General features: G+C 41.1%; 4 protein-coding genes across 5 annotated transcripts in view; 2 read left to right on the plus strand and 2 right to left on the minus strand.

Moving 5' to 3' along the window:
- fga (fibrinogen alpha chain) overlaps positions 1 to 2,794 on the plus strand; it is a 7,422-nt gene extending 4,628 nt beyond the window's left edge. The window contains exons 7-8 of the mRNA XM_017436999.2: positions 855 to 1,446; positions 1,867 to 2,794. Coding sequence (XP_017292488.1) covers positions 855 to 1,446; positions 1,867 to 2,570 — 1,296 coding nt within the window. The 3' untranslated portion in view covers positions 2,571 to 2,794. The remainder of the gene's footprint in view (positions 1 to 854; positions 1,447 to 1,866) is intronic.
- A 946-nt stretch (positions 2,795 to 3,740) lies between these two features.
- Positions 3,741 to 6,735, plus strand: LOC112451446 (fibrinogen alpha chain). The gene is made up of 4 exons (XM_025010789.2): positions 3,741 to 4,024; positions 4,246 to 4,429; positions 4,517 to 4,662; positions 5,957 to 6,735. The coding sequence occupies exons 2-4, from the start codon at positions 4,372 to 4,374 to the stop codon at positions 6,299 to 6,301; spliced, it is 549 nt and encodes a 182-aa protein (XP_024866557.1). The 5' UTR covers positions 3,741 to 4,024; positions 4,246 to 4,371; the 3' UTR covers positions 6,302 to 6,735.
- A 546-nt stretch (positions 6,736 to 7,281) lies between these two features.
- On the minus strand, positions 7,282 to 12,388 carry fgb (fibrinogen beta chain). Its single transcript, XM_017437002.3, has 13 exons — positions 12,244 to 12,388; positions 11,587 to 11,610; positions 11,413 to 11,516; positions 10,918 to 11,020; positions 10,579 to 10,647; positions 10,344 to 10,458; positions 9,718 to 9,824; positions 9,017 to 9,131; positions 8,740 to 8,859; positions 8,535 to 8,657; positions 8,370 to 8,464; positions 7,970 to 8,160; positions 7,282 to 7,862 (listed from the first exon to the last, which is right to left on the minus strand). Exons 1-13 carry the CDS (start codon positions 12,322 to 12,324, stop codon positions 7,631 to 7,633), a joined length of 1,479 nt encoding a protein of 492 aa, XP_017292491.1. The 5' UTR covers positions 12,325 to 12,388; the 3' UTR covers positions 7,282 to 7,630.
- A 1,217-nt stretch (positions 12,389 to 13,605) lies between these two features.
- Positions 13,606 to 17,201, minus strand: si:dkeyp-75b4.10 (aggrecan core protein). 2 transcript variants are annotated; one of them, XM_037976397.1, is made up of 7 exons: positions 17,073 to 17,201; positions 16,265 to 16,579; positions 16,016 to 16,180; positions 15,410 to 15,501; positions 15,199 to 15,333; positions 14,888 to 14,996; positions 13,606 to 13,866 (listed from the first exon to the last, which is right to left on the minus strand). In XM_037976397.1, exons 2-7 carry the CDS (start codon positions 16,563 to 16,565, stop codon positions 13,787 to 13,789), a joined length of 882 nt encoding a protein of 293 aa, XP_037832325.1. In that variant the 5' UTR covers positions 16,566 to 16,579; positions 17,073 to 17,201; the 3' UTR covers positions 13,606 to 13,786. The 2 variants fall into 2 exon arrangements, with proteins under 2 accessions (XP_037832325.1, XP_037832324.1); XM_037976396.1 differs by having other exon boundaries at positions 16,265 to 16,584; positions 17,073 to 17,140.
- Positions 17,202 to 19,676: the final 2,475 nt, after the last annotated feature.

The following is a 19,676-nucleotide window of genomic DNA, read 5'->3' on the forward strand; positions in this document are numbered from 1 at the left end:
TAATCATCAAAATTAAACGAAATAAACATTTGAAATATATGAGTTTGTATGTAATGTATGAATATAATATACAAGTTTCACTTTTTAAATGGAATTACTGAAATCAATCTACTTTTTCATGATATTCTAATTTTATGACCAGCACCTGTATAAAACTTTCAGTAAGTTAGTCACTTCAACAGAAAACCTCCACATCTGGGGCCATGTTTTTAAAACATCTGCACTTTAAATTTGAAAACAGGGTCCAGTTAAATCCAGATCACTCCAGATGAACCCAGATGTTTGTGTTTTATTCAGAATATCAGGATTTATAAAGTTAATCTTTAAAAAAAACTTTCTTAAACCGATAACCTGAACTGAATGAAATATTTATATAATCTAGTATTCCTTCAGGGAAAGTATTTCTTGCTTTAAATGCCAAAGTTTTCAACAAAGACCTCAGGTCATGTTGGGGACGACTCTCAGCTACTACCGCTCCACATTTCAGCTCAACAAGCTTAAAATGGACCAAGTTATGTTTGTAGAGTCAGTTCTTATTAAATCATGTTAACTTTAAGAGTTATTCAGTTATAGATGAACATCCAAAGTGTTATTATTAATTAATAATTGTTGCCTGCAGACGACAGATTAACTCAAACTAGATAAAAACTGTAAATGTTGAAGAATACATGCAGCAGAGTTTATATTTTATTTTTGTAGAATAGTTAAACTTCTCCCATGTGTTTGTTTTTGGTAATAAATGGATTAATTTAGTGATTTTTTTAGCTCAGTGCAGCGTTTGGACTGCCACACATAGGATTAATCACCCAAACCCTTTTTCTCCTAATTGAAGGTTTTGTTTCTCTTACTTCCAGGTGAACACTGTTCAGTTCGTCTTGGAGGAGGAAGGCTCCAGCTCCTCCCCAGCAACCATATCGAAGGTCCCAGGTACTTCCCACCTCTCGTCTACACCTCCTCCTCTCTTCCCTTCCTCAGACTCGTCTAAATCCATCACTGAGCTCGGAGGATCCGATCCTTTCGGGTTTGGGGGGTTTGACTTCGGGGGTTCAAGCCACGCCTCCACCACGACTGTCGGCTGCACCAAGACCATCAAGAGGACAGTGGTCCAAACGAAAGACGGACCGGTGGAAACGGTCCAGGAAGTGATCAGTGGAGGGCCCGAGTGTCAGGGCACTGATTTCACCAAGGGAGGGATGAGCTCCTTGTTCCCGACACTCAGCCATGCATCCTCCTCCTCCTCCTCCTCCTCAGTTCATACCGTCCAGTCTGGCGGCACAAAGGGAAGCCTGTTGGGAGACACTAAAAGCGGGCTCATGAACCCGTTTGGCACCGGGCTTGACCTCGGAGGGTTCATGACCGACGACACAGAAGATGACGTCCCTGATTTCCACGCACGGAGTTTGAAGAGCGCGACTGTCGAACGGCAGGATGATTATGTAGGAAAAGGTACCAAAACAGCCGATCTGGAATAAAATCTTCAAAGCCAAGAAGGCAACGATCAGCTAGGTAGCATGTCTTAGCAGAAGCTAGGTTGCTAGCTAGCCCTATGTACCAAAGACCAGAAGTGAAGGCAGTATTTTTATCTCATTGGCCTCAGAGTTTCAGACTTTGTTAGATTACATTTGGCTCAATGGGTTACCCAAGAAAATCAACAAAAACTAGAGACACGTAGGCTAACAAGTAGTTAACGAAAGAAATATTATGTCAGTGATCCAAATTCAGTCTGGAGTTTGTTGGGGTATAAATGGAAGTTAATTTTCTTAGGGGGAAGTGGTTGTTTTGATTTCTGCAGTAAGTTACAACCAGCTGACCCAGCGCTGGTCGGAGCTAACGCGTGGCCTTCAGTGTACCCCTCTCTGTTCGCAGATTGTGTCGACGCCTACCAGAAGCACCTGAAAGGGGAAACAAACGGCCTGTTTAAAATCAGACCTGGCAGCTCGGACTCCACGGCCACAGTGGAGGTGTACTGCCGGCAGGAGGGCCTAATGGGTGGGTGGTTGTTAGTTCAGCAGAGGGAGGGTGACTCCATCAGCTTCAACCGCTCCTGGGCCGAGTACCGCCATGGCTTCGGCAAGGTTGACGCTAACGGGAAGGGGGACGTTTGGCTGGGCAACCAAAACCTCCATCTGCTGACCAATCAGAGCGATACCATGCTAAAGGTGGAGCTGGAGGATTGGGAGGGGGGCGTGGCTATTGCTGAATACACAGTCAGGGTGGGCACGGAGGAGGAGGGATACCCGCTGCACGTGTCGGGGTACACCGGAGACGCCGGGGACGCTCTGCTGATGCCCGGAAAGACGCCCGACACGTCCCACAACGGCAGGAAGTTCAGCACCTTTGACAAGGACAACGACGAGTGTCAGGGGAACTGTGCGGAGGAGTTCGGGGGCGGGTGGTGGTACAACAGCTGCCAGTCCGCAAACCTAAACGGGATTTATTACAAAGGCCTATACGACCCGAAAACAAACACGCCCTATCAAACTGAGAATGGAGTGGTGTGGGTGACGTACAAACCAGCAACATACAGCCTGAAAACGGTTCGGATGTTCGTTCGACCGGCTGCCTTTTAATAAAAACATGCAGACTTTATGCACAGAATCAATAAAAGTATAAGAACCAAAGAACCTTAGTTCAGCTGTGAGATTTCAAAATGAAGTCAGTGTTGTGTATTTTTGCTGACTGTTATCTGTTTCCAGCACACTGAGCCGTTTGTCAGCAGTCCAGCGTTGTCCCTGTGTCTGTACCGATCGATGGCTGAACTCTGATCAGTAAATAAATATCTGTCTTCACTTCAGCTGCTGAGAGTCCGGCTCTTTTTTTAACCCAGAGGTGGAGAAGCCCTGGTGACCCCGGGAGGGTCAACACCAACTTACAAACATCATGTTTTATATTTAAAGACTGACGGAAATCACAAAATCATCCAGATTGTTAGAAGATACTTTAAATGAAGAAAAATTTAACTTTTGGACAAATAAAGAAATTTAAATGATGAAGTGAACGTAGAAAAAAAGGAATAAAAACTCAATTAATTTATTTAAAGTTTATACAACTTTAGTTTGTTAGAAAAGATTAAACTGTAAGCTTTAGCTGTTTCTTCAATAATAATTCAGTTCTATAGCCTCCACATTATGTTATGCTCCATGAAAGGCGGGCGATCATGTAACTGCCTGTGTATCTGATGAACCACAGGAGAAATTAATCACTGAATTCACATCTACGACCAATTCAAGATGGCCACCATGGCTAATTGACCTTAGGAACACAAACAACGATCATTTGAAGGTTTGATCTTCATTATTTCTCATCTTTAGATGATTTTAGTTTAAAACTTTAGCATGAAAGGCAGCGGGTGATATGCATTCCTTTAATTTAATCATGTAACTTTTTTATTTCCTTTAAGGGAGGCCTAACGTCTTCCTCGGTGGTTATTGATGAGGAACAGAGAAAGTCATCCTGATGAACTCTGTTTGTCAAACATTTCACTCTCACCACAAAAAATAAAAGATATTTTAAATACTTTTTCACAAACTCCATAAAAGTGCCTCTAAGTTTTTGTTATTGGACACTTGCTTTTGTTTATTATAAGTATATAACTTTATTTTAGTTAAAGTAAGAAGCCTTATTTGCAGTTAAACTTGTATATATTTTATGTAGTTTTTAAGTGTTTGTCTGTTAGGTTATTGCACCTTAGATTTCTTTTTACTGCATTTAATGACAATAAAATAAAATTAAACATGCATTAAAGATTTTAAAAAACAGCCTAAAAGTAAACGTGATGTTTGGTCTAAATGCTTTCAGTGTTATCGCCTCTTCACAACAGAACAAACATGATCTTTGAGCGGTCCAACAGTCAACAAACACGTTTTATCTGAAGGTAAACTGACCTCCTTCTTTTTGATCCTCTGCAGTGTGTCTGAGGTTCCAACAGCAGGAACAAGATGGCCGACAGCATCCCAGCGGCGTGTTCAGGAACCATCAGTGCTCGTTAAAACCCCACGCCCCCCTCTGCTCGGATGATGATTGGGTAAGAAGTGGAAAAATCTGACACCAAACAGGTTTCATAAACATTTAACAAAATAATGATATTCTATCAGCTGGATTAGTGGCTAAATTATGGTTTACTGTGTGTAATTTGTTTATCATCTGTTCTTCTTAGATAAACATAATGAAATAAACAGGAAAAATGGAGAACCTGGGATAAATCCCTGAGGTTCAGTCTCTAAACTTGAGTTTTGTTCTCCAAAGGTTTCTAAATGTCCCTCAGGCTGTCGGCTGCAGGGTTTGATCTCCCAGCTGGAGACAGATGTGGACAGAAAACTGCAGAAAGTTTGTAAAACAGCCAAACTGCAGAAAGACAGGAGCGAGAAGTCCATGTCTGTGATGGCCGACGTCTACAGCTCCAGGCGGAGAGTCATCGTCAGCAGATACGGTCGGGGCTCGTTTGGGTCGGATTTCCTGGGCAAAATGAAACGCTCGTAATTCTGACTCATTAAAAGGTCTGTTTTTGTGTTCCCAGTGTCAGAACTGAAGTTTGTGGAACGTGCAGACGTTCTGACCAGGAACCTCACGTTCCTACGGAAACAATCGGCCGCCCTGGCACAAAAACTAAACGATCTGAGCGGCCATGTTGAGGAACAGGTGGAGGAGTTGTATCGAACAGAGGTAAGGAATAAGATGACAGCTACTAACAGTGCCAACACATCATCACAGAATCATTTTTTATTATAATCTCCTGTTATGTTTCCATTTCCATCATGTTTTTGATTTGATTTCCTCCTGAAGTTTGGGAAAAACAAGAAAATACATCAAAACATCAGCTGTTTATCAGCTTAGATTATTACGAAAGGAAGCTGCTTTGGTACCATTTAACATTTCTACAAATATGTTCTAGTTTTCAAATACTGGTCACATTTCCTTTTTTACTTTTATTTTTCTCACATTTATGATTTTATTGGAATCTATTAGGTTTTCAGGCTATTGTCAAAAGTGAGTAACTCGAGGTACGGAAGACACAGAACAGTTTTAGCAAAAGGTAAGGGAACTTTATTTACAGTGCCGGTTGGTGCTATGTACAGGATCTGGAGGAGAGAGAGAGGAGCAGGTAAGTTTGGGTTCTTTGCTACTGGTAGGCCGGTTGCAGGTAAGTTAGCCAGCTTAGTCTTACAGGTGGAGGTAGGTAGCAGTTGCTCCGAGGAGGAGGTCAGGCTTTCAGGTAGGTTTTGATCCCCAGTGGTTTCAGGTAAGTACATCCACAGGTGAACAGGAGACAGACAGGTGTAGCAGGTTGCAGACTTGGCGGCTCTCAGGTAGTTAGACTCACAGGTACGTAGGTGGCAGACTCAGACGGCAGCTTGGAAACAAAGGTGAGCTCGGGAACAGAACCAGGAACCCTGGATAGGTACAAACATGCACAAGTTAACACTTTCTTAATACAAGCAACAGGTAGTGGCTGAGACGGGTTACCACAGGTAATGGATGCGTTGGTCTGTCCCTCCAAACTGCCTTAAGAATGCTTGAGCGGCTGATCCTAATCTGCAGCAGCTGAGAGTCATCAGGAGGCCGACCAATCAGGAAGTCAGGAGACACACACCAGGTAGCAGAATGGCAGATTGCCACAGAACCATTTTTCTAAAACAGTTCTTGTCTCCATAAGTACTTCAAATTAAAAGTCCTCATCAAGATGTCAACACATTTAAAGACATGAAGGAAAAGTTGTATATAAATGATCTGAAAACAGGTTTAACATTCAGAGAAGATAAAAATCAGCCTACTGTTTGTCAGATAATCTTATTTTTATGTTTTGCTTGTCATAAACCCCATGTAGTCTTGAGATGGTCCAATAAACTTCCTGGTGGTTGGTTTTTGGTACGTTGCTGGTTATAATAATCAGTTTTTGTGATTTCTGTGGAGCCTTAAACTCCAGTTTGACGTTAACTTATGTTCTTTAAACCCCCAGGTGGACCTTGACATGAAGCTGCGGACCTGCCGGGGGACCTGCCGGGTGGCGCTGCCGTTCAGCGCCGATCATCACGGCTTTGAGTCGCTGCAAACGGACCTGAAAGTCACGGCCCAAAGGGTCAGACAGAAACACGAAGCTGCAGCGCCCCCTATGAAGACCCCACAGATAAAGCTGCAGCCTTCTGACGTTGGCCCGGTGCCGTCTGTGGAATACAGAACCATTCCAGCGGTCCGGACGGAGCTCCTGAACCTGTTCGAGGACGTCGGGGTGAATCAGTTGGTACTGGAGCTGAACGAGTCCGCAGAGCTGCACACGCTCAGTTCTGCAGAACCTGAAACCTGAAAAAAGAATAAATAAACATGTTTTTATTCAAGGTTTGAAAGGTGCTTTTCCACCGCAGGAATTACCTGGAAGCTGAGGGGGAGTCGTGGTTTTGTCTTTTAGGTCCCTAATAAACCAAATTAGTTGTTCATGTTTGTGTTTCTGCATCGTTCAGTAACGACAGTTTTATTAATATTTAAGTTTATTGTTTGAAAATGTTCAGTAAAAGTTCATGACTTCCTGCTGAGTTTAATAGTTTTATGTTTGTTTAATGGTTCAGGTCAAATTTCAGCAGAGTTGGTGCAAATAGTGGGAGGAGCCTGATCACACCACTGGAGCTGACCAATCACAGCAGGTTGGGTTTTTGGGGGCGGGGCATCCTGATGAACCTATTTTACCTCAAAGTCTGTAAATAGGCAAAAGGAGAAAATAAATCTGTTTGTTTATAGTTCAAACTGTTTTCTAAAGTTTATTCTGATTAGTGAATCTATAATTTCACCTAAATGTAAACTTTGAAGCTTTTACATTTCAGCAGCTATCGCCCGCTGCGATGAAAGGCAGGCGAGCATGTAACTGCCTCTGTGTGCTTACAGAACCTCTCCTGAACCAGCGAACGGGTTTTAATGAAACTCTGAGGAACTAATCATTGGATGAACTCCTCTGAAGTCAACTGTAGCAAACAGGAAACCAGTTTTCTGAAAGTTGAGCTCAGACTTGATCGTAGCTAAAAGTCATCAGATCAGATCTCAGATCTTTGCTTAAAGTTTTAATATTTCTGCAAGGATTTCTACTTTTATTTTTTTCCATATTATTGTAAAAAGTCCCTTACTGTGTGGGTTCCATACTTGTTTTGTTTGTACTTGGTGTTTTTATTTATAAGCACATTTCATTGTAATAAATATGTTATAAAAATAAACTTGACAACATTAAGATGCTTTTTTTTTACTTGTAAAGAACTTTTATTTAAAAAGTGTGGATAAAAAACAACGAAGGCCAAACAATGAAGGTTCCTCAATGTTTTTATTGAGTAGCAGAGGACAGTTTCAGTAACTGCTCCTGATTTTGTACTGAAGACACAAACAACAAGATGAACCACAACATGTTTACTCACAGCTGGACCGAACTTTTAATTTTATTTTATTTAGTATAAAAACTGTTTTAACTTTTCTTAAACATCTTTTGTCCAGACTTGTGTAAACATGCTCGAGTCCATCAACAAACAGGATTTGATCAAATCCTCATCAGTGTTTGTCACTGTCATGTGATTCATCTGAAACCCCTGTTTGAACATTTTGTCTTTTATTTTGACAGCTTCCTGTTTGCGTTGCACGTGTCGACTCTTCAGCACAGCTATCTGGAGGCGATGTAAGGCCTGATCTTCATGCTGATGGCCTTGAGGGAATACCAGCTCCCCTTCCAGTTCATCCACACCATGCCGTCGTCCGTGCCGTGCTTCGACATCTGTGACGTGTAGCTGCCGCCCATGTAGTATCGCCCGTTTGGATTGGCCGAGTGGCAGCGGTTGTACCACCAGCCGCCTCCGTCCTCCCTGGAGCACTGCTTAGAGGGATCTCCGGGGTTCCTGGAGGACACAAACCTCTTATTCTGTGACCGTGCCCACAACAACGAACCCAGTACTTGATGTGAAGCGTCGTGTTGAAGCGACTCAACGTTTCCTTGGCCACCTACCAGTTGTCGTTGTCTCGGTCATGCGTGCTGAACATCATGCCGTTGTGTATGGTCATGGTTCGATTCACACCAAAAAGCTCCAGGGCTCCTTCCAGGAAGCAGTTGCCAGCGTTACCAGAGTAACCGTCAACGGCCAACATGTAATTGGACGTCTCTGATTGGATGGTGAACTGGCGGTACTGGGCGTGCACCTACATGTAAAGGAAGGGACATTTTCAGCTTTTTTTCAAAGAGATAATAAAAACTTCTTCGTAGTGAATAAAAAAAAGTATTTTAAATGGTAAATAAAATGTTGCACATGCAATTTATTTCTGAGAGTCAATAGAGTTGATCAAAGTGAGCATTTAAATGGGTTTTAAGCTCCAGTTAAACATTTTTATAATGAATAGGGTAGACTCACCTTGGCCCCGGTCCAGTCCTGCATCTCGATAAGAACCTCGGTGGGGCCCATCTTGGTCAGGTGACTGATGCGGTCATTTCCCAGCCAGTACTCACCTGTCACATGAAAGGATGGAAGGTGAGATTACAGCCGAAGTATAAGAGTGACGCCTGTTTAATGCCTCACCTGGAGTCTCACAGAAACCCTTCTCGGAGCTGAAAGCGATGTTGCCAAAGCCGCGGCGATACTCGTCCCAACGCCGGCCGAAGTCCACGCTGCCGTCAAGCCTGTTCTGGACGAGAGCCCAGCCTGGAAACAACAGAGACTCTTAGAAACAGTTTCACCAAGAAACTCACGATGCAAAAATGCTGCACAGGTGGACTACTGGTACCTCCGTTGTTCGTGGTCTGATCACAGAAGACTTTGTACGGAGGGCTGAAGGAGTCGGGTTGGATGATGTACATCTGGGAGTCCCGTCCTCCCCGCCGGTAGATGTCCTCACACTCCTTACCTGGAGTTACCAAAAACAGATAAATGTCATCGTATTTTGGTCTCAGCAGAGGTTCCTGCAGAGCCCAACGGGGATTAGATCATCCGTTCTTCTGAATCAGCTAAATGAATTCACTGCACGGCTCACGGCAGTCAGAAATGGTTCTGCCTCCACTCACCAGACACCACCGGGATGGGACACGTGGTTATACACGGGTCCTTGCATTGGTCCTTCTGGGACTGAATGGCCTTCTCCAGCTTCTGGATCTTCAACCTGATCTTGTCCAGAACCCCCTGAAACCACAACATTTGATGAATTCGTTATTTGATGCTGATTCATCATTCACTTTGTTTTCCTGTTTGTTTGTTTTTCTTTTTCTACGTGTTTTTATAATCTAACTGCAGACTTTGTGTTATTTTAGCCACTCATAGATGAAAACGTTCGGCTCATTCAGGAAACGGCTGCTGGGATTTTTAGTTTCTGACTTTTATAAATATTTAACTTTATTTACCAATATTTTCTGTATAAAAATACATTCAAATCTGCTTCAGTTTATTTGTTCTATTTTTTCTTTCTTTGCTACTTTTAGCATTTTTGCTAGCCTTTGGCTACTCTTAGCTACTATTTTGCCACTTTTATCTTCTAGCTAGCTTTTGGGTACTTTTAACTAGCCATTTCTTACTTTAACTTCAATCTAGCCCTTTTCTGATTTTGTCTTTTAATTAATATTTTGCTGTTTTTAGCTAGCCCTTTGCTGCTTTAAACATTTCCTAGCTTTTTGCTACTTTTAGCTTTAAGCTAATGTTCTGCTTCGTTTAGCTTCAGTAACTCAGTTTCAGAATTAACGCTGTTTTGTTTTGCTGTCAGCTCATGTTTCACCTGCAGAACTCTGAGGTTTGAAGGGAAGATGGTGTCCACCGTCTCCTTTATGTAGGCGTGTTGCTCCTCCACCTGATCCGTGTACTGACCCATTACCCTGCTGTTGCCTGCAGGCATCAGGAAACGGACAAAACATACACATGATGAGACTTCTACTGACTTTCATTCCTTTTCTCTGCCAGAGCAGAGCTCCACCTGCTCCCTACTCTCACTACAGAGGTCTGCGAGCGTCACCTGACCTCACCTGTCCACCTGTCCTTCATGTAACCCACTAATCAAATATTAATTCGAACATATCAAACTCTTTTAATTTGTAAAAATTTAAATAAAACATTTGGATTCTGGATTCTCAACAACTATGTTGGTTTTAGTTTTTGGCAGTAAAATAATTGTTTTAGTTCAAATCTTTGGTGTTCAACAGATGACCAACAATATTTATTTTATTTGACTGCTGTTGAAAGATTATTTAATATTTTATACAAATTAAAAAATAATAAAAATCTGGACCAAACTGTCGCCTCTTAAAGTCAACACTATGATATTAAAGTAATCCATTTAAAAGCAAAATAAGCTCCAGTTTTTAAATTAGTTTGAAACTTGTTTTTGAACGAATGTTTTCTTCTCACCGGTGAAGACTCGCTGTCTCTCCCTCAGAGAGTTGGACATGCTGTGGACATAGTTGTAGACGTTGTTGGTGGAGCTGGACAGCTCCTGGACGTCCGGCTTGAGTTGGTTAATGGCCTGAAAATCAAATTAAATTGTTTTTTATTCATGACGGGGCAGCAGATGTTGGTCTGAGCTCATCTTCCTGGGTTTTCTTAGAAATGTTCTTGTAAAAAGCTGATGAAGAGGAAAACGTACCATCTTCACGTTCCTCTCCTGCTTCACCATCATGGTTTTCAGCTCACAGCCGGTGGGACACAGAACGCCCTGATGGACAAAAAAGCTCTTTTAGGCAGATTTTTCTTTTTCTTTCTCTTAAACTTTCTTTTCTGGGTGATTCTGGACACTTCCAGCTGATACTGAGCTTACTGTGCCTCAGAGCTGTTTATATGATGCACTTTCAGAAATAAAACTTTAATTTCTTGGCCTTGGTTAGTGTTTTGGTTTTAACTTCAACTTCCTAAAAACACGACAAATCGTTTGTTTTAATCTCTTCCTGGTTTCCTTGTTTTCAGATTTGTGGAGCTGTTTTCGCACCATGGCCTCTGAAGCGTGGGTGCATCCTCCCGCCTCGGGCTGCTCCACCTTCTCCTGCTCCCGACGGCCTCCGACCGGGGCTGGGGTGGGCCGGCCGCGGTACCTGAACCAGAACCAGAACCAGAACCATCAAGAAGACAGACTTTATGAGGACGGACATGGGCTTCACGTGTCGCCATGAAAATGCTCCAAACCCGGAGGGGAAGCATGTAAAAGTCATGTAAAAGTCATGTTTTCACATGAGTAATCCCATCATATGTTACTTTAAACAACTCATTGTTTTGTGACATTCATTCACAGAATTTAATTATTACATAAAATTATAATTTGGGCATATTTATGATCTAAAGCAGCCCTTCAATGAGATGATATTTAAGCTGGAGCCTGATTTGTTTAATTTGTTTTAACAGTAATTCTGGCGCTGACTCATCGTTGAAATGACAACATGAATTTGAAGTTGGTGAAGTCATTACTTTGAGGTTTGTGTGATTTTACCTGCTGCCTCCGCTGATCGGCGGAGGCGGGTTGCGGCTGGAAGAGTACGTTTCTCGGCCGGTTGTTGGGCGATGAGCTCGAGCGTCCAGACTCGTTCCTGGGCTCTTTAACAAAATACGTTTATATTAAAGATAAATGAAATAAAACTTATTTAAACAGATTTGTTCTTCTTACCGTTGCATTTGAGGCCTTGGCATCCTGTGAAAAAAGGTAAAAAAAACATTAAAATTTATATTTTATTTGTTGATTTAACTGATGTTTAAATCTTATTAGATTTATTTTCTAATTGATGTAAATCCTGCTGTGAACAAAAACTGAAATTTTACAGATATAAGAAAATATAAACATTTTATATTATTGATAAGTTTTTCTGTCATTGATACTTAAATAAATAAAATTAATAAAGGGTTATAATACATTTATAATTTAAAACTTAAACCTTTGAATTGTTTATATAAAGTGCAGTTATAGGATTTTTGCTGGGAACTGTTTATTCAACTTTAATAAAATAACTATTTATTTAAATTTTATTTAAGAATAAAAATTATTTAGAAACAAAACAAACTTCTTTCTGTTTAAAAAATAGAAAGCATCGTTTTAAAGCATAAAGTTTTTCAGTTTTTCCTTATTATTCAGCTCGTTTCGTTAACCTAAAATTGAAAAAAAAAAAAAAATTCCCTTTTTATTAATAGTTACATTATTTAAAAGCCCATATTTTGATATACTGATATGATATATTATTCTAAGCGACCTGCAGCAGACGATGAATAAATAATGAATAATTTCTTGGTGTTTAGCCTGATTTGACTGAAATCTTTGGGAACTTCTCACCAAGTCGTAGTCGTCGTACTGCAGATCGTCCTGAGCCCAGGAGGCAGAAACGCACAGAAACAGCAACAGCAGTGCCTTCATCGTTACCAGTGTTCCTCCTCTTCCTCCTTTCCCTGAGATCTGTCCTGATCTGGGTTTTATTCTGTCCCTCCTCTGAGTTATCGACCGGCTGCAGTTGATCAGTAACATCCTGACTCCGGCCGGGAACAAAAGGGCAAAAGGACGGATTTGTCAGAATTTGTTCAGCAGATGTGTTGAAAGTTGTGGATTTCATGATTTACCGTCAGAAAAACAACCAGAACATGTTGCTGAGTCATTTTATAAACTCGAGACTTGTTCAGAAACCAGGAAAGTTTGGTTCTTAACTCCAGCGGTTACAGAATAGTTTGTTAGTGGTCGTAAACAGGAGCTCCTTTTATCGTATTTAGTTGTTTGAAATTAAAACTAACATTCATGAAAAGGGTTGTTAAAGTCTGAAATGAAGACATGAGGAGTCGGTGCTCGAAGCTGTAGATGTTTCTGACTTTGCTAAGGACCATGGTGGCCATCTTAAAGCAGATATACACCCAAACATCACTTTCTGAGAGTTTCATGTGACCCTGGTCATGAGATATTTTGCTAACAGACACAAGCGATTACTCGATCTCCCGCCTGTCTTTCTTGTGGTTTCACTGTTAAGATGTTTTTCTGTTTTGTGCAAACTAAACTAAACTAACTTGTTTTTTAATATTTATAGTGATGGGAATGATGATTATTGTTGCTAAAAGTGATTTATTTGGAGTTAAATTCAGTTCAGAGAGAATTATCTTTAAAACAAACGTTACTGAGTTTGTTTCTGCCGGGAAACGAGGAGATCAGAGGGAGAGATGTCTGGTTGGGTCCAAAAGGGTAAAAGTTCTGACCACAAGCCTCTGCCACTTCACTAACATTTGATTCTTTTATTTTTATTACCTGGAGAAAACACAGAGAAAAAAGCCTAAATAGTATCTGAAGACTGAACCGAATGAGGTGAACCCTGCTGTGCTTCAAAACCCAACAGCTTTTGTTTTGTATTTTTATTGTAGCCTAGAGATTAACTTTTATTGGGTTAACTACAAAATAAAACAAAGAAGCAGAAGTCACTGAACTTCCTTCAGTCCTTCACAATAAGAGATTCATGCAGAAGTGTAGAGGTTTAATATTAGCTTCTTTCACACCTGTATGCTGTTTTTAATAAAAAGTTCATTATAAACTTGACCCTTACATTTTTCCATAAAAAGGCTCTGACCTTCTTTAATCAACACCATCTGAGGAATAATTTAGCCTCCTTTTCATAAACCTGGTCCTCTCTTTGTTGAAGACACATTTCACAATAATTTTCAGTCAGTTTTTGTTGCTGCTTTTTTATTGGTTAGTTTAACATTTTATTTTTGATTATGTTGTAATATAAAACAAAATGATATGCAGAAAAAGGTCTAATAAACTGATTTCAAAAACACCAATTTCTGACTTCTATTATGTTTTAATCCCAGTAAATGAAAAGAAAACATTAACATGTTGGCTCTCAGATGTGTTCGGGCTTCTTGGAACAAACGAACGGCAGACCGTTGAAGCAGAAGGAACCGTACCATTTCAGCTCCTCCGCTAAAGGAAACACAGACAGAGGTCTCAGTTCGATGAGGTTATTTAAAGAATGATGAAGGTTACACAGACTAACTGCACGTCCTGTTAGCTCTGCTGCAGGACAAGGTGCTCGAATCCGTCACACATTTGGCCTGGAGTCCCGTCAACATGCTAAACATGACCGTGTGTGTGTGTGTGTGTGTGGGTGTTCTGGTTTGGTTGCCTCTAAGGGACCTTCTCTGGTAACGTCACCTACATCGTCAGGTCCGGTTCTCCTCACTGGAACCATAGCGCCATTTTGGGGTTAAAGGTTAGATTTAGGGATGAGGTACCTGAACCTCCCTTTATGTTGTGTCTGAGGCAAAGGAAGCATCAGGAGACCCCCTGATTTCATGTTTGGGTGATTTTAGAAGTATGAGATTGACGTTATACAAACAACCAGGCGGGGGCATGTTTGATACGTTCATGTTCTGTGTTTGATTTGAGGAAAAAAAGCAATGAAAAACAAGAGGAAGGTGAGCGAAATACAGAAAGAAAAACAGACATTTAAAGCACATGTGTCAAACTCCATTCCTCAGGGGCCGCTCTCCTGCATGTTTTAGACGTGTTCTTGCTTTAAAACACTTGCTTTAAATGGACGACTTGCTGCCATGCTCCTGGAGAACCTGATGATGTGGTGAGGAGGTGATTAAACCGTTTGAATCAGGTGTGTCGGAGCAGAAAAGCCTAAAACCTCCAGGACAGCGGCCCTCGAGGCCTGGAGTTTGACCCCCCCTGATTTAGAGGGAGATGGGATGCACAGATTTAGGGCTGGACTTAAAAGGTTAAGGTTTAAGGCTGGATTTACTGGGAAAGTGTATAAAAACCAAGGTTAAAGGTTATAGGGTTAGTGGGGCTTAGGGTTAGGCATGTACTAGTAATGGTTAGGGTTAAGATCAAGGTTAGGCTACAGAAATGAATGTGTCTGTGTGTCTGTGTGTGTGTGTGTGTGTGTGTGTGTGTGTGTGTGTGTGTGTGTGTGTGTGTGTGTGTGTGTCATTACCTCCATAATTAATTCTCAGACAGCGATTCGGGTTTTTAAACGGTTTGGCGTCATCAACCCAGTTCTCATAGTTGAATTCGGAGCCATCGGACCACATCCAGAAACCGGGCTGTGGAGACACACAGGCACAAATTTATATCGTCAAACAAACTAAGAAATGATTGAAACCAACTTATTGTGTGTGATGTTTTATACACAAGTAAATTCCCCAAAAGAGGAGTGTAGAAAATTAAAAAGAAACCAGTGAAATGACTGAATACTGTCTGTCCCTCTGTACACTGTTTTTTATTGAATTTGGCTGCAAACCTGACCTGAATGATGTTGTTGCCTCCGATCCAGGCTTCCGGGAAGTCGTGAGAGTCTCCTCTGCTCAAAGACTGGATGAATCGATACTCCTCAGAACTGTGGACCGACGCCAGGTGAGCGCCTTCAAACTGACAGTAAAACTGCAGAGAAAAAGATTCAAAAAGAAACCTAAAATAAAATAAAAGGCCTGCTGCGGGACGTTACATCAGTCCTCACCTCGGCGGCGGTCCAAGTCTTCGGGGCGTCGATGAAGATGAAACACCGTTTGCCAAACATGGACCAACCGTCTGGGCAGATCTCGTTATTTTCTACAAAATATGTTAAATAACACTTTATTACACGTTTCCTACACATCTAGGCCTTCAGTCTTGTTTCTTTTGTTGGTATCAAAATTTATTTATGAAGCCGTTTTGCCACTGGGTGGCGCCAAAATACAACTAGAATTATCTAAACATTTTAAAATGATGAATCAGTGGGAAAAAAGAGATTATATTAGTCAGTGTGGAACAACAAATGAAGAAAAAAAATCTATTTCTGATAATAAATTAAAATTTTGTTTCTTTGAAACCACCACTTAGTTACAATTATTTCTTTACTTTTTACTTTAAAATTTGCAGTAAAAGCAAATATTAGTTTTTAGTAGTGGTCTTAGTTTGAAAGGGCTATCAGATTTACAGTTGAAGCAATATTTTATTTTACTTTAATTTATTAATAATAACCACAATATCTTTCTATTGAGAAGGAAAGTTTTTGTTTTTAAACAAAAAAGTTTTTGTTTTTTGTCTAAATGTGCTTCAGCAGGTCGGAGGGGCTTTCTGTCACCTTCTTCTGATTCTTCTTCTTCTTCTTCTTCTTCTTCTTCTTCTTCTTCTGAATGTTCCTTCTTCGGGGGTTCCCACTGTGAGTCATGGCTGGATGGATGGTTGGATGGATGGTTGGATGGATGATTGGACGGATGGTTGGTTGGCTGGTTGGATGGATGGTTGGCTGGATGAATGGACAGATGGATGGATTATACCAACACTTTAGTCTCATTTACCTTTCATCACATAGTTCAGTTGAGCCGCTCACCACAGTCTTCCACAGTTTCCCCTGGCATCGTGCTCGTGCCGGGGATGTCCTCTCCGGTGACGATGTTGACGCACCAGCAGGACCCCGTTAACCAAGAGCACTGCTGCGGGAGGAAGTTCCCGTTGGTGTCACACCTCGGACAGAACCAGTCTCCGTAGCTTGGATCTACGGAGCAGTTCTGCCTCCTGAGGTTACAGAGACCTTCTTCCATAAGTCCAGGGAGGTTTGGAGTCATCGAAGGACGTGCCTGACTCAGGGTCAGAACGACGCAAAGTGTGAGGGAAACACCGAGCAGCTTCATGGTGAAGATGGAGGCTGGACTTCCAAAACACAAAGTGACAGTGTTATAGTAATATAGACGAATAAAAGTTATCAGCTAGAAAGTTTCTAAAGAAACTCCTGAAGGTCCTGTTACAGCTGCTGCCTGAGATCCCAACATAACTTTGGAATAAACTAAACTAAAAAGGTCTACATGTTGATGTATAATTTATATATGTACCAACAGAAGAGTTGAGGGAGTAAGAAGAGTTTGTAAATTAATCGGCGTCATCAACTGTCAGCTGAACACTCTGTGGAAAAATCTGTAAAAATCAGAAAACTTCAGCTGTGATGGAGTAAAAATGATTAAAGATATAAAAGCCTCAGCTCAGTCATTTAAAGTCCAACTTCCTGTTTAAACTCTGAATGATGTTTCTGAGCTGCTGAATCAGATCCAGACTTTACAGAAAGCTTTTTAAACAAACTGACAGATATTATTCCATCTAAATTCATATGAATAATTTCAGGAGATGATCCAACATATACTCACTTCCTTTCAGGATCAGCTGAAGTGTTGAAGCTTCGGCTGCTTCTCGGCTTTATATCCTGCAGGCTTACTGCTTCTCATGAAGGGTATTGTAGTTTTAAGTTTGAACTTCACAAAAACAACGGACCTTTTCAACACATGTCACTTTGTTTGATTTATTTATTGTATGGATGCAGATTTTATTTCACAAATGATCCAGTTTGGAGTTTTTAGTATCAGTCCTGCAGCATTGTTCAGAGTCTGAACCTCTGCCTCGATTACACATTTCAGATTTCCATGTTGCTCTTATCTGATCTGCTCTTCTCTTACAGCCTTTTATTATCGTCCAGATCTGGGTTAGAGACAAAGCTTGTAAGTAAAACCCTGGATTATATCGTGTACACGCCGCCTCGCACACTAAACTTTTAAACAAAGATGCCACACAATCTGTTCGTGCTCAGAGTACGTGTAGAAGATCAGTCTCAGCTACTACCATAGCTATAACCATTGCTGTTTGCTATGCTTCATTAGCTGTGTCGGCCATCTTGAATCAGGTTGATTTCAGAAGTAGATGAGAAGATTATTCAGCACCAGGTCTCTGAAGAAAAACCTTCCCAGACTTTATAAAGTTTTCTCTGTCAGGAAAAGCCCGTCTGGCGAGTTCTAAAAGCGTAACAGCGGCGCCATCGTCTTCACGCAGAACAGGGTCCTCCCAGGTGGAACGGGCCGGGTCATCAGTCCATGTGAAGGGACCTTAAAGTAAAGTTTGTCAACATGTTGTTCTATAAACAAGAGTCAAACCTAACGTGACCTGATTTTTGTTGAGTTTTTGTTGGTTCAAGCGTTCTGCTGACTGACTGCAAGGTTTTAATTAAATGGTTCTTTTTTTAAAGGATAGCGGGTTGAAAATATAGAATTAAATCTCAGTGTTTGAAATATTAAACAACTACGTAGAAGAACATTAATAGTCCTGACAGAAGTATTCATGTTTATCCAACAAAAGCGATCAAAGGTATTTAAAAATGGCACCAAACCAAGTCTGTAACTCGCAAATAAAAGAAGCTTAAGATAAGAAAAGGTTTTAAACCTCTTCTTTGGACCTTAGGTTTCATGTAACCTGAATCTTAAAGGGAGGACGGATGACCTAGAAGACGTTACAGGAGACAAAAAGACACGAGGAACAAAGCAACAACAGTGATCTAAAGCAGCTGAAACCGAAAACGCCTTCTGATCGTATCAATGAAAAACAAACTGAGTTAGTTTTAAACTGGAGGTCTAAATAAAATAAAACTGCACACGTTGGCTAAAATAAGTCTTTTAAATCAAAGTTTGATTCCAGGACAAAAGGTTTTTTAGAAGTTTAAAAGTTGTAGAAACTCTAAACTTAAACGATTGTTGATTAGACAAACATAACGATTGATGTGGTGCACAGTGGTGCAGTGGTTAGAGCTGTCCCCTCCCGGAAAGAAGGTCGCAGGTTTGCTTCCCAACCTGGGGCCTTTCTGGGTGGAGGGTTTACTCCGGGTTCCTCCCAAAAACATGCATGTTGGGTTAATTAATGACTGTCTTTAGGTGTGAGTGAGAAAGTGTAAATGGTTGTTTGTCTCCATGTGTCCCTGTGGTGGTCTGGAGACCTGTCCAGAGTGTCCCCCGTCTTGAACCATCAGCAGGAGACCTCTAACAGAGAGGCAGAAAGGGTCACCTTCTTTATAGCTCAATCCTGCAGAAACTGCAGGGTTGTTTCTGCAGTTTCAGGTTCCTCCTGAGGAGCGTGTGCCCTCTTCTGGCAGATTTATGTACGTGCACTAATAGCTGCTAATTAAAGACAAAATAAAACAATAATTTAATAAATAGTGGTGTTTCTATTTTAACTATTATTACTCTTTCAACAGAACTATGAACTAATGAACTTTAAAGCCTTCCTGGAAAACAGTCCCAGGAGCAAACATGATTGGTAGAAACCTAAAAACAAATCACAGATAAATTTAACGAGCAGATTTTTAACCTGCTCCAGAGACAATCTAAATGAACGCTCAGCGGCTCCTTCTTCCTCTTTTTTCCTGAACCGAGCTTTACTCCGGCAGTATCTTTCCCAACGTTTGCTGATCATCAACTCATCTCCACCTGGATCCAGATTATGATCCGCATCACACCTGGTGGAGGTTTGTCTCTCTGACAGCTTCTTATTGTCATTTATAAATCTGGGCTTCATAGATAAACCAGAGTCAGAGTCAGAGCTGACCGGGTTGATGTCATCAAGTTAAACGTCCACATTTCAGTTGGTTTTATTTGTTCTTATTTCAATAATCCCCCTCAGGGCCGTGAAAGTGTTGGGGGTGAATCTAAAAGCGGAGCCAGAAGAGGAAGTTCTTTGGTCAAGGTCCGCTGGCCAACAGAAATTATGCAACAGAAACCACAGGATGCAAAAATCACCCTGAAGCTGTTTTCCTTCACGGTGGCGCTTCACTGGACAGAAATCCTCGACTAAACTTACAGATAATAAACATTTCAGTTTGTTTTCACTACATCTGTTTCAGTCAGTTCGAAACATAAAGCTTGTAAAAATGTGTAAGTTTTTAATCTGCAGTATTTTCTTCTGATCACCCACTTACAGAACGCCCCCCCCCC

The sequence above is a fragment of the Kryptolebias marmoratus genome, linkage group LG7 (assembly GCF_001649575.2).
Source record: "Kryptolebias marmoratus isolate JLee-2015 linkage group LG7, ASM164957v2, whole genome shotgun sequence".
In the NCBI taxonomy this organism is placed as follows: domain Eukaryota; kingdom Metazoa; phylum Chordata; class Actinopteri; order Cyprinodontiformes; family Rivulidae; genus Kryptolebias; species Kryptolebias marmoratus.